Genomic DNA, 13,956 nt, shown 5'->3' with positions numbered 1-13,956 from the left:
TATTGGGGGGGAGAAACCGCCATGTTGAGGGGGGAGACACCGCCATGTTGGGGGGCGAGGGCCGCCCGCCGCGCCGCCCGAGGTGGGGGGAACCGAATGCCGCCATCTTAACGCGGCCACCGTGCTGAGGGCGACAGAACCCGGCGCTCGGCCCCGGGGCTGCGCTGTGAGGGGAGAAGCCGCCCGCAAACAGCTGGCTTAGCGCCGTCCCCTCACAGAGCGGGGCGCGGGCTCCTTACAAACACCCCGCAACCCTTCGGGGCCTCCGTCCGCGCCCCGCAACCCGCAGCGCCGCCCGGAGGCGCGGCCGCAGCGCCTCCACTGCCGAGTCACCGCCGGGCGGCTCCGGGGCGGGGCGGCGGGGCGGGGCCGGGCGGGGCCTGCGCCGATCGGGACCAGTCGGCGGCTCCTGCATCCCGGGCGCGGAGCATCCTCCGGGCGGGGGCCGTACCGCGGCGCCTCCGCACCGGGTGCCGCATTCCGCCTCAGCGCGGACCATGGCGGAGATCACCAGCGTCCACCCCGGCTTCGGTGAGTGAGGCCCGGCCGCGCGGAGAGCCCCGTTCCTCCGTTCTTTCCACCGTTTCCCAAACCTCCTCCCCTTTCTTCAACCCTTCCCGTTCCGGCGGTACCGGAGCAGGCCGCGGGGTGGATGCGGAGGGCGGTTTTGGAGGCCCGGCCGCGGTACCGAGCGCCTCCTTGACGCGCTGCCTGCGCCGCGCCCGGCCCGCCCTTTGTTCGCGCCTCCCCGGGGGCCGCGGGGCTGCGGCGCCGCCACCGAAGGCCGAGCGGGGCGGGGCGGGGCGGACCGTTACCACAGCCCCCCCCGCTTCCCTCAGCGGCGTTCGGCGGGGCCGTGGCGGGCAGAGGGGCTGAGGTGGGGGTGGAGGGGAGCTGTGGGGCATCATCCATCGATTGGCGGCCGTCCGTTGGGTCCCCGCAGCTCTTAAGAACCCAATCGCTGCTCCTTCTGTCCTCCAGCACCGACCGACCTTCCGTCGGGGCCGGGGCCTGTCGCGTGGTTACCGCGTTAACTTTACGTTCTGAAAAGCTCTTAATAACGCGGATCCATCCTGCATCGCATCCCTACAATGTCTGCATTCCACTTGCTGTTTCTGGGCTGCCATCGCTGGTCAGCAGCGGCCATCAGGGTGTAATCAGCAAATGTTGGTGTTAAAAATGATAGCAATGATATCTCGTTAACCAAAATCGTAATTCCATAGCCAGGAAATCGATTTGGGTTTCAGTTAGATCTTCGCATCGCGTCGAAGCAAAGATATCTCCTAGAAATGGTGCATTTTTTGGGGGGGTTTTATTGGAGAGAAGAGACATAATGAAACGGACATCCAAAGCATTTCTCTGTTGGTGAACTCGCAGAACCTCATCTCCAGGAGTTTGGAAGGCAGCTCACAGCTGTGAGGAACTACAGAAAGAGAATTCATGGATGTATGGAAGGATTACGTAAAGTGGGAGTCTCCAGGCAGGAGAGGAGAGGTGCGGCGGGCAGAGCAGGGCTGGTTGTTCCGTGTTCTTTCTTTTATGGAGAAAGAAGCATCCAGCAAAACAAGGTGGGGAAGGGCTCGAAATAAAAGCTGTTGGTTTTTTGCCACCATGTTTAATTAAGCTGGAAGACTCTTTGCCACGAGAAGCTGCGAGAGCCAACTGAAGAGCTTGGAGATTTAGAGAGGGGAGAAAAAGGCTTGTTTGGTGCTTTCTGATTTGACTGCTGAAATTGTTTATTGGGAAATAAAGGTACAAGAGCTGATTCTCTGAGGACACAATGGGAACAAAACACAAGAAAACATGAGGTCAGAATAAGAAAAGAGTTTGGGCTTTTGTCCTTTCCTGCATGTGCTCTGAAGCTTTTAAGATCTGCATGTGGCTGAATTGTACTGCGTTCAGATTGGCTCTTAAAGACCACTTGGGTCATTTCAAAGAGGGAATGTGAAATAATGAAGCAGAGATGTGTGTTAGTGTTTGTCAGGAGTGCTTCTTGCTTTGGTCACTGTGCTGTGTGCAGCTGTGGGCCCAAAGATGTGCATCTATGAAGGCAGTGACCACCTGAAAGACATCCTGGTGCAGGAAGGGAAGGCTTCCATCCAACCCAAAGGGATTCTTTTGAGAAGGAGATTTATTGTTATGGAAAAATCAGATTTCCTTGAGCCTATAAGATACTCAGATCGTAGCCTGTCAATCTTTTCCTCTTGCCTCGCAGCCTTAATGAATGATAACATAGGAAGGGCAGAGAAAGTGCCAAATTCAAGTGTTGTCTGTAATTGAAGCATGAATTCAGAAGATGATTTTCTGTTGTTTGTGATGATGAATTTTTGGCTTTCCACGCTCCTATGGAAGCAGGCAGTGTGTGCAGCTTGTGAGGAAAAAGATGGGGCAGATGGGATTTAGTTTGCTCAAAGAAGAGAAGAAAAAAAAAAAGGAAAAATGATTAGTAAAGCAATAATACAATAATAACAAGACCAATACCTTAATAAACTTCAAAATACCATTGCTTTTAGTGACAAGTGACGTTCTAGTGTTAAGATGTTTAGGCTATAGAGACAACACTGCAGAAACAGCCGTTTGTTTACTTCCTAAATAAACCGAATTTCATGCTCCTCCTCATTGCTTCTCACCTCTGAGGGGCCACGGGAACGTGTTGCAGAAGGCGACTGTCCAACAGCAAATAGGAACATTGTGAGAATTGGGAAGAATTTCATATCCTAAGTGTAGGGAATGAGCTTCAGAAGGAGCAGTTCTGTGAGCATTCTGTACCACAGGAGGAGTGCTGGGGCTGAGGATCCCTTCCTTCTCTCCCCTGTTACGATACGACCACAGCGTGAACGTCTCATGGCACAAGAAGAAGATCTCTCCCTTTTCCTTCTCTTTTAAGACTGAGCAGAGCCAGCTCCTTCAAGCTGTCCTCATATTCCATCTGCTCTCCGTTCCCCACCCTCCATCTGCTCCAGCTCTTTAATTATCTTGGTGGCCCTTGACTAAATTGCTTGAATATGTCAATATAATGTACTGGGGAGCTCGAAACTACTGGTTTCATTCGGTGTTTGATAATACATCTCCAAAGCAAGGGTTATAAATAGAAAATAACGAGCTTGGTTGCTAAAAATGAGTACTGTGCCTTTTTGTTCTGGCCTCACATAGCTGAAGAACCCAATTGACATAAACTCTAGAAAATATCAAATAATCCCTTAATACAAAAAGAGGATATTCTATCCATTGCTTTTGAACGTCAGATTTTCACATGAGAAAGTCTTGGTAACCGTGGGGTGGACAACATTTTGTCAGCAGCTGCTCATCAAAATCTGAATGAGCATAAGTAGTAATGCTGGGGTGAAAAAGCAGAGAATGCAACACAGGGGAACAGTCAAAGAGAACAACGTCAGCTTTTGGGTGAGACACAGAGTGGGTTGTGTGTGCATGACATGATTTCCCAGGGGAGCTGGGGAAACAGAACAGTAAGTGGAGGAGAATGAATCTCCCTGCGTGATTCAAATTGTTGTGTTGTATGGACCTACCCTGTCCCTTGTTCATCACCCACCACAAAAAAAATAACTGTAATCTAGCCAGGGTTTAAATTGTTCAGAAGGGACAACTCCCAGTCCAGTGTTGTGTCCATAGAAATACAAGTTATGAGATACAGGTTAACTTTTTATTCTAGGGAAACCCTGATACCAGGCTTATTGTATAGCATGCTATAGAGTCCCTGTCCAAGCGTGCTCACTCCAGGCACTCACAGAGGTTCCAGCTCTTTCTTGACTGCCTTTCTCCCCTACAGATGTCTCTCCAGTTGTGGCAGGCCTCATTGGTGCTACTGTTCTGGTGGTTTCTGTCTCAGTAACAGTTTTTGTGTGGACATGCTGTCACCAGCAAGCAGAAAAAAAGCACAAAACCCCACCGTATAAATTCATTCACATGTTGAAAGGCATCAGCATCTATCCGGAGACCTTGAGTAACAAGAAGAAAATCAACCGAATCCGGAGAGACAAGAATGGCGCTCCTAAGGAGACTGGGAGGGGAAACCTTTTGGTGAATGCTGCTGAATCTGGCTTGGTAGGCTCTGATAAGGCTCCAGATGGGCCAAATGCAGCTCCCCACATTGATCAGCTTCCGATCAAAGTAGATTATGGAGATGAACTAAGCCCAGATCAAAGCCTCACTCCAGGAGGAAGTAAAACCTCCTCACCATCTTCTCCAGGAGAGGACGTCCTGTTGGGTGAGCTGACTTTCTCAGTGGACTACAACTTCCCTAAAAAAGCACTGGTGGTTACCATTCAGGAGGCCCACGGGCTGCCAGTTATGGATGAGCACACTCAGAGCTCTGACCCATACATCAAGATGACCATTCTTCCCGACAAGAGGCATCGCGTGAAGACTCGCGTGCTTCGCAAGACGTTGGATCCGGTCTTTGATGAAACCTTCACCTTCTATGGGATTCCCTACAGCCAGCTCCAGGATTTGGTGCTTCACTTCCTGGTGTTGAGTTTCGATCGCTTTTCTCGAGATGATGTGATTGGAGAAGTCATGGTGCCCCTTGCAGGAGTGGATCCGAGCACTGGGAAGGTTCAGCTGACCAGGGAGATTCTCAAAAGGAACATACAGGTAAATAAATTCATCTCGTGTCGTGAAGGTTTCCTTGCATTGCATTTGATCCCAGTTGTTCTGGATCAGGAGCCTTGCTGAGCAGGAATGCTGCAATATTCTCAGTTATGAAACCCAATTTTTCCACAGATGTGTTATTTTAGTAATATCTGACCATGCTCTTTTAGTTCTGTAGTTCTCTGCTGTGTGGTTATAGAGTTTTGGTGATACAGTCACTGCAGAGGCATAGAAATGAGGAATGATTTAACTAATTATGCTAAAAAAAAGGCGAAGTCCCACTCCCATTAAAAGAGGAGAGTAACAAAGGGACATTCATCCCTGTCCAAGCTGTTCATGGGGAATAGCTAGAGAGACAGTTACTCTGAATACCTTTTATACCACCTCTGAGTAACAATATATCCTGCTCTGCAAAAACAAATCTCACTTAGAGAAGGATTCATCTGACAGTTCTGGACATCTCCATTTGTAATTACCTAATTTGTAACTGTAGGCTGTAAACCAGTGAAAATATATCAGCATCACCAGCAAAGGCTGCCACAAAACATGGGGAGAGGTCTGGAACAGCTCAGATTAATCCCACCCCCAACGACCCTCTCTTTTTCCCACGTGAGGATGAAGTGTATCTGCCATGGTTTTGCCCAGCGTAGACATCTGAAACCTAAGTGAAGTGAATCCCATTCTCATTTCTCATTGCTGTACACTGGAAAGATAAGCAGCCCACAGAAAAGATGAAATCTCACCTTGATGGGCTGCTTTACGTTCTGTTCAGTGGCTGCATTAAGTTTTTTAAAGTATTCTTTTCAATGCTTTGATTGTTTGTCCTGTAAGTTCTACAAGTAATAGATTAAAAATTGAGGAAAGTGGTCACACTAAAAAATAGATTAAGGATGCAAATTATTTAACATGCAACAGTAGTTAAAAGTAGATTTACCTTGGTGTCAGCTGTACAAATGATTTTCTCCAACTCATTTAAGCAACGGCATTCAAAAAACAGATTTCACATTTATAGTGGTGATGTTTCTATTGGAAACAAAGCAAATCCTCCATTTGTGACCTCCTTCCCCATCTGCACCGTGGGGTTAAAAGGAGCAGATGCTAACAGAGGGGGCAGGGCAGGGTGCTATGGCTGAGCTTTGCAGTGCTTTCACTGCTGTGTTCCTGACACCACACGATCCCATGCCCAATGCTAATACCATTTTCCTTGATAGCAAATAAACTTAATCTAAATTAGTGCCATCTCACTGAAAGTTAATGAGTACTGACTGGAAACCAAAGCTAATAATCTTAATAGTGTTACTCTTTGGAAGGATGTGCAACAAATTTAATGGAATAGTTTCTTTTTTGTCTTCATCCTTTTCCAATGCAGACTTGACTGATGGTGGAGCTTCCAAAATGTGCCCAAGGAGCTCGAAGTGCTCACCAGTGTAAGCTCCAAAAGAAGTCAGTGAACTTAGAGCTCCTAGAAACCACAGCATCTCCAGAGGAGACCTCAGAGGAATCCTGAGGTGCTGATTTCTCTGAGCATGGCCCCAGGTTTGCTCCCAGAGAAACTGAAGGCTGTAGTGATGATGCTTATTTTGCTCAGCAGGCACAGGGTTTAGAGCAGAGGATGATTTACCTTCAGCAAATCGCTCTCCTTCTGGAGACCTCACGTGGCTAAGGCTAAACATGTATTTAGAATGAAACACAAATCATTTTCCAACTTCTTGGTCCTTTAGCATAAGAAAAGGAAAATATTGGTGACCCCCAACATTTGCCTGTGTTTATAAGACCACGTTGTCCTAATAAATTATTTCTGTTTCTTGTTCACAGAAATGCATTAGCAGAGGAGAGCTGCAGGTCTCACTATCTTACCAACCCGTGGCGCAGAGAATGACTGTTGTGGTGCTGAAAGCCAGACATTTGCCAAAGATGGATATCACTGGCCTCTCAGGTAGAAGCTATTTTTTCCAACCCTGAATGTGTTTGTGTTCTGCCATATAAAGCCACACAGAAGGCAGTTCATAGCTTTGCTGAAGTGCTGGACACCTCAACAACCCAGGGGTGCTCCAGCACACTGTTATGTCCATCTGAAAGAATATGTAGTGTAGTAAAATAGAGGCTGTGTATGCACCATATGCCATGTGTATTAATTTAATCCTAATGCTGGCATAAAGAGTAAATTGGCTTGAGGCTGGTGGAAGAATGAAAGCTTAACTTTCATCTTTTCTCAATTTCAATACCTTTCACTGCAACCATTTCCCATCTTAAAACTATTCTGATACTTTGTGGGACCATTTCCTGGAATTAGGTAAAATATTTCTTTTTACAAATGACAGCAAACAGTGAAAGCTTTGATAAGCTGGCCCCTGACCTCACCAGAAAGCTCCCCATGTGGTACTGCTAGTAATAGTTGTTGCAGCTGGTATGCCACTTGCTTCCCCTGTTTCCCCACACAGTGTTGAAACTTGCTAAGAACTCCAGGTGCTGATGTCAGCTGGTTGCTCTGCAGTGGGAGAATCCTTTGGGAGCTGAAGTGTGAACCTAGATGTGCACAGTTCACTTCTGCCTAGATCAGCAAACTGAACCCCTTCCCAGAACCACAGGGTCACAGAATGGCCCAGGTTGGAAGGGACCTCAAGGGTCATGAAGCTCCAACCTGCCTGCCACAGGCTGGGCCACCAACCTCCACATTTCACAGCAGCCCAGGCTGCCCAGGGCCCCATCCAACCTGGCCTTGAACACCTCCAGGGATGGACGGGGCATCCACAGCCTCTCTGGGCAGCTGTTCCAGCACCTCACCACTCTTATAGTGAAGAATTTCCCCCTGACACCCAACTGAAATCTGCCCTCCCTCAATTCCAACCATTTCCCGTCATCTTGCTCCCATCTCCCCTTCCCAAGAGTTGATTCCCCTCCTGTTTATAGGCTTCCTTTAGTTCTGAAGGCTGCAATGATTCACCCTGCAGCCTTCTCTTCTCCATGCTGAACAAGTCCAGCTCCCTCAGCCTGTCTTTGTAGGGGAGGTGCTGCAGCTCCCTGCTCATCTTTGTGGCCTCCTCTGGACCCTCTCCATCACCTCTCTGTCTTTGTTGTTCTGGGGGCTCCAGAGCATTGCTGGACTGTGTTATTAGTTCATTTCTCTCTTCTCTGACAGATCCCTACGTTAAGGTGAATGTTTATTACGGAAGAAAGCGCATAGCAAAAAAGAAGACCCACGTGAAGAAGTGCACTTTGAACCCCGTCTTCAACGAATCCTTCATTTACGACATCCCTGTTGATCTCCTTCCTGACATCAGCATCGAATTCCTGGTCATCGATTTCGACCGTACCACAAAAAACGAAGTGGTGGGACGGCTGATTTTGGGAGCTCACAGCATCACTGCAGCTGGTGTGGAGCACTGGAGAGAGGTTTGTGAGAATCCTAGAAAGCCGGTGGCCAAATGGCACAGCCTGAGCGAATACTAGCAGAGGTTGTGGCAGCTGATCATAGAACAGACTTACACCTTGTTTTAGCTGTAGAACTAAACTTTCGTAAGAAGCAGCAGCTGATGGGTTCTCTAGTGATGTGATTTTGCAGGGCACTACGATTCTAAAGAGCATTAAATTAAAAAAAAAAAAATACCACAAATATATATAACAGTGTAATCACGCTATTGCATGCCTAATACAAACTGAAATTAGTATAACTACCAATATCAAGTCGCAGATTTTAATACAATTATCTGTCACTATGGAAGTTGTGTTTGTGCCGAACTGTCTTTGCTGGTATTCACCAAAATTGGCCTGTCTTTATTAGGCTTCTCCCAAAGTTTCTGGATTCTGCTGTTTAACCTCTAGTTTCTTGTTAGTTTGCCTGCCCATTGGTTCTTGCAGTTCTCTTCTTTGCTGGTTTGGGAGTACCAACTGCGTTTCCATTGAAGGTGGTTTAGAATTCTGCACTAATGCAAAAGGAAAATACAGGGGAAAATGGCACTTTCCTTCAGAGACAAAAAAAAATTTCTTTATCAGGTACTGAAAGACTTATATTGTGGTATCACTGCTTTGGAGCTGTAAGGCCACAGCCTCAAAGATTCACATCTAAAATTCATACACCAACAAATGGATCACTTTGCTTTTGCCACGTGGAAATTAGCACAGACACGATCCTGGCAGAACTGGGGGAATTCCACTATACTGCATTTTATTTAACCCTGTGTGTGAAGGGCCCAACAAAACCTGACACGGCGCTGTTTGTTAAGGAAAATCTTGCTGGTTCTTTTAAACATTAGATCTGAAATTCCACAGGATTGGTAAGTTCTGTAATAGCAGCATAATGTGATGAGATAGGAGAATAGCCTGGGGAGAGAGGCGTGAAGTGAAATCTTCACAGAGCTTCCCTTAGGTTCAAAGTGAGTCAATTTGCATGATCTAGGACAGCTCTCCAAAAAGAGTAACACAGGGCAAGGTCTGTTCTGACACAAAGTCAAACTGGTCAAGCAGTTAAGCTTTAGAATTTCAGAGCAGCTTGAGTTAGCTCTGAAATTGTGCACACCATTTCTGAGACTTGGAATATGCATTCTGTCACCTCTGAAATGCAACAATGCTGCTCCATAAATGTGGACTGCGGCACTTCAGGCTGCCAGCTCCAAACACTCAGCAGTTCTGAGCTGAAGCTCACAAAGTTCCACCAATATATAACTGAAATTTGGAAACAGCTGCATTCAATCTCACTTTATAGTGAGACAACATCCACCAAGATGTTATTAGCCAGGAGGATCTTGGTGAGTAACTTGATTGGGCTTCTTCCTACATTCAAGCCAGGAAAGACAAAAGGATGATAATCAGCAGCAAGTAATTAGTTGTAAGCATTGTTGAGAAGAGAGTAAATAGTCCCAACAAGCAGCAGAAATTCAAAGCATTTCCGTGCTCTGCAGTGGAAACACAAAGCAGAACTGAGCTTGCAGGGAGGCACTGCGAGGTTGCAGTGTTTGTGAGGTTGCTTCCAGGCAGCCCGTCTGTTCTGTGCCATGTGGGATGTAAATAGTGTGTTGTAATTAAACACTTCTAAGATAGCTGAACTATTTGCAGGACTTGGCTATTGAGTTTTAGAGCCCTGATGGAAAAATGAGCCGTTCCACCTTCTTCCTAATGAAAGTAGATTCATTGAGCAAGTCTTAGTCGGTTTCCTTTCCAACCACAAAGTAAAGCATTGCTGCTGGGGTGGCTGTTCACAGTCAGTGCTTGGTCCATTGGCAACCCTTTGGCATCTCTCCCTTAGAAATTGCTCTTAGAAAGCTGAATTTTCTCACTCGTAGCCACTTTCTCATTGAAATTCCTTCTAGGCAAAATGTCTTTTTAGAAGAGAAGTCACACTGAAGCTGTGGCTCTGTTTCTCAGCCCTGCGTGGCAGATGGGAGCACGGACTTCTGTTTGTGTTCAGTCAATCCCAATTACAAGTGTTACTGCCTGAGGTTACAGCAGACTTTATCTTTGTCCCTTACAGCCACAAACCAGAGCTCTCCTTCAGAAACAGCCATAGGTTTATTCCAGTCCTGCTTTTTGCACTAAGCAAGTTTAGGAATCATCACAACTTTTTCTTTCTAAGCAAATCCAATCACCAGAACAGAAGAAAGCAACACAAAGTTCCCTTTTTTTTTCCCTTCAGTGTGAGAAGCATGCGTAAGCCTAGATGATCTCTATAAGATTCCTTTAGTTGAGAAGGAAAGATGAACTTCTTGTCAAGGAAACATGCTCAGGGTAAATAGTCTTAGGCTATCGGGCAGATAGGAATAGCTCCAACGCTTCTGGAATAATAGGAAACTGAAGATGTGCAGATATATATTTTTTAAAACGTAAAATAGACAGTAAGTGACAGCGGACTCACTGTAAAATCTCCCAGATGTGGTTATTCTTTACCTTGTGTCTTCTATTGTAAAATTAACTTGGACAGTTACAGCGTTGTGTGGAAAAAAAAAAAAAAAAAGGCAAAAAACCTAACTCAACATGTGTGAAACTGCATAATGCTAGAAGCTACTTGACATTATGTAATGCTATCTTGTATGTTGAATTTGTTAACGCACATTGAGCGTGGAAATAAAACTTAAATCACTTTAGATGGTGGCTGTGCTGTGTTGGAGCGCAGGCGGAAACAAACCTGCACAGAGCATAGCTCAGAAATACAGAGAGAGCAAAACCCCAGCAAATGAAATGCACTGCTGTCACTTAAACATCAGCACATGTGAGAACTGTTGTCATCCCTGAGCCTCTCCACGGCTGTAATTTCATGTGAATGGGCATCTAAAGGGGAATAAATGGGCAAAAAAGAATCTGGTCGGTAAAAGAATTTTTGAAGAAAAGCAGAATTTGATTCTTTTATTTGTGGTTCAGACACATTCCTGGATTCCCAGGCAGAGCTGCTTTTTTTCAGGAACACTTTTGTCCGTGTCACTGTGAGATACAATGGTGCGTCCCGAGGCGCAGCGCTCTGTAATGCAGCTTCTGCAGCTCCCATCACTACCACAGAGCACAGCACTGCTGGGCACAAAGCCACGGCTTTAGAAAACACCAAATACTGCAGAATACCAAACTGTGTTTCCACAGCAACGTGGCTACAGAAACTCTCCAGCACGGCCCGATAGTCTCCCCTGCAACAAAGGATGGGGATCCAGAGGTGGCTGAGGGATTTGAGCACCTGAAATAAGCTTCATGGGAACTTCAGGTCTCCTCTTTAAGATCTTGGTGGTTTCAGCCCATAAAGATCTTCCAATGTCCCCGAAAATGGAATGCAGTCAAATGCCACAGCTCCTCAGACACCATTTTCCACCGGAAGGGAATGGTTCATTTAGGAAGGAGAAAGCACAAAGACATCCAAGAGGTAAGGATATTCCAAAATGCTGCCCTCCATCCTGAGCACAAAATGGCTTTACCCATCCTTACCTTGCTGCCCACACTGCAGTTGATCACAGTGTTTAAGCACTGTCGGTTATTTATTACTGTAATGACTGCGGTTGGCAGAGTGGCAGCTTTGCACTGTGCAAGATGTGAAAGAAAACCTCTCCTCACCATTCTCTGCTTGGCTTCTACCTCTAACAGGGCACAGCTTTCACAAACATCCCATTTCAGGTTCTTACACCATTCAGCTAAAGCAGAAACAAAAGGATTTGCATAAGAAAAAGAAAAGAAGCAAACAGAATGGGTCTGACAAACCATGAAAGGAGAAACGTTTCAGGGAAAGCATGGAAGCTCTGCTCAGAGGCTCTTCCCACCTTCTCTGGCTCTGGCTGCTGATGCCATTGAAATGAATAGGATTTTTGCAGTCCTTCTCTGGCAGCATTAATTGGGCCCTTCCTTTTCCAACAGCTTCTACCTCTCCTAAAGCAACACAGGAGCAAGACCAGTTACCATGGTAATGCGAGTTACTTTTTGATGACAGACGGGATCTGCTGGTATTTCCTTTAACAGGCAGTCAGAAATAGCAGCTCATCCATCCCCAGCAGTGCCTTATGCTTCAGTCCTCCTCTTCCACCCTGTTTACAAGCAGCCTTTGGATACCAATCATTTAGAAAGTCATTCCACTGCTTTGAGATGGATGAGAGGCCTGCCATGCAGGCACTGTTACTGATGTGCTCATAAAATGTGCTCTCACTCAGAACCCACAGCACAGAAAGCTGGGGTACCTCTGCAGGATTGGAACGTGACACATTCCTGGGTTTCTTTCACGTGTGTTGTTTGAACTCCTGTGTTTTCTTCCTTCTTTCTGGGGTCCTTCAGAAGATGCCTTACCTGCCTACAAGGCTCATCAAAAAATGGAATGGAAGGGAAACACATGCTAAGAAATATGGAAGAGAAAGTGAGGAAGTGACAAAAAGGGAAATGCCAGGAAAGGGAGGAAGGCAGTGCAGTGAGCAGGCAGACACTCCTTGAGTCGTTTCATTTGGGTTTGGTTTAATTTTCAGCAAGTTTAGAATCTGCTTCCTTTGGTACACTCTCATTGCTCTTAAAGTCGATAGACTTCCCTAAAATACACAAGAAGGAACATTCCAGAGAGGAACTCTCCTAAACAGGATGAGTATGGGCATGGTATGGTCTATCATATGAGTATGGTTCCACTTAGCAAGCTTCACATTTCAGCCACATAATAAGCTTTGTATGTTTTCATCCTTTCCAAGTCATCCTCACATAACATACCTCAAATTTAAGTTTTCACAGCCAGAAATCCAGCTTCCCTGTACTCCTATGGTTTATTTCTTCATAGACCATTCAAGTTGTCTGCAGGATTTAGCAAAGAAAAGCGTGTCAGTTCTAACCTTCCCATCCAGAACGATGCTGATCACCTCTTCCACCATCAGCCATCTAGTGGCTCAGCTGCTCCAATGCAAATCCCCATCACGTGTTTCCACGCAGCCTCACTGCAAGGAATGACCTCAGTCTATGAAACATTCCAGTGTCACTCATCTGCTGTGGCAAAATGCAAACCAGAACGTTTGTGCTGGAGGAAAAGGAACATCTCAAATCTCCTACTGTTCCTCGCAGCCACATTTATGGGTGTGTAAAGGAGCAGGCATGGCAGCACGCTCCCCTGACCCAGATACCCACCTTCATCTGCAGGGTTTTTTTTTGTTCAGCTCTCAGTTACATGTAATTAACATCCACGTTTTGAAATGTTACCAATTTTGCATACTTGTAAGCAACTTTTTATTATGTCAGCAACCTTTATCGGCAGCAAGAAGGTGCTGTGGTTCTGCATTCCTGCAATAGAAGCAGGAAAGTAAAGCTGTATCAGCACAACAGCACACAGCAAAGCTTTTCTTAGTGGAGTCCAAGCAGACAATAAACAGTAAAATTTGCTCAGCTGCACACACAGTGTGGCAGCGTTGGGCCCACCTGAGCTGTGACTTCTTCATTCCTGGGGATGTTTGTGAACTGATGGCAGTGATTTCTGCCTTAAACACCTCCAAGTGTGGCCTCGGGGGCAGGACAAAGCAATGAAACTCTCCCTCTGTTGCCATACAGAACATATTTGCTGCCTCTCCCAGCTCCTGGGGGCTCAGACAATGGCACACGGTGGTATGACTTCCTGCAGCACAGACTGCCTCTCAGAGGTCAAAGCCTCCATCAGGTTGAGCTGTTGCACACAAAATACTCCTGTAGCTATTCAGATGGCAGACAAATGGCATCTGACAATCACACTGGACTTCAGGGAATGCTGTGGTGTTCATTTTTTTCATTCCACAGATATTTCCACGCTGGTTACAAAAGGGCCAGCGCTGGAACCAGTCCTTAATGGCTTCCAAATTCCAGGGATGAACCTAAAAGCAAAGCCCTGAGCCATCTGCCTCCAACTTAATTGGAATTTCCCCCGTTTGGCTCTAGATCTTAGCATAA

At 46.4% G+C, this 13,956-nt stretch overlaps 1 protein-coding gene across 2 annotated transcripts; it reads left to right on the top strand.

Annotated features, from left to right (window-relative positions):
- The first annotated feature begins 370 nt into the window (after positions 1-370).
- Positions 371-10,685, top strand: SYT11 (synaptotagmin 11). Of its 2 annotated transcripts, none has more exons than XM_031611443.2 (4): positions 371-531; positions 3,788-4,611; positions 6,424-6,544; positions 7,748-10,685. In XM_031611443.2, the coding sequence occupies exons 1-4, from the start codon at positions 498-500 to the stop codon at positions 8,056-8,058; spliced, it is 1,290 nt and encodes a 429-aa protein (XP_031467303.1). In that variant the 5' UTR covers positions 371-497; the 3' UTR covers positions 8,059-10,685. The 2 variants fall into 2 exon arrangements, with proteins under 2 accessions (XP_031467303.1, XP_031467302.1); XM_031611442.2 differs by having other exon boundaries at positions 6,424-6,547.
- Positions 10,686-13,956: the final 3,271 nt, after the last annotated feature.

This window comes from Phasianus colchicus, chromosome 30 (genome assembly GCF_987193195.1).
Source record: "Phasianus colchicus chromosome 30, bPhaCol1.hap1.1, whole genome shotgun sequence".
In the NCBI taxonomy this organism is placed as follows: Eukaryota; Metazoa; Chordata; class Aves; order Galliformes; family Phasianidae; genus Phasianus; species Phasianus colchicus.
This window is presented reverse-complemented; position numbering and strand designations above follow the sequence as displayed.

Coding starts and splice junctions, on each gene's coding strand:
- SYT11 (XM_031611442.2), top strand. CDS start 498: ATGGCGGAGATCACCAGCGTCCACCCCGGCTTCG. Junction 532..3,787: donor CAGCGTCCACCCCGGCTTCG/GTGAGTGAGGCC, acceptor TCTCCCCTACAG/ATGTCTCTCCAGTTGTGGCA. Junction 4,612..6,423: donor TTCTCAAAAGGAACATACAG/GTAAATAAATTC, acceptor TCTTGTTCACAG/AAATGCATTAGCAGAGGAGA.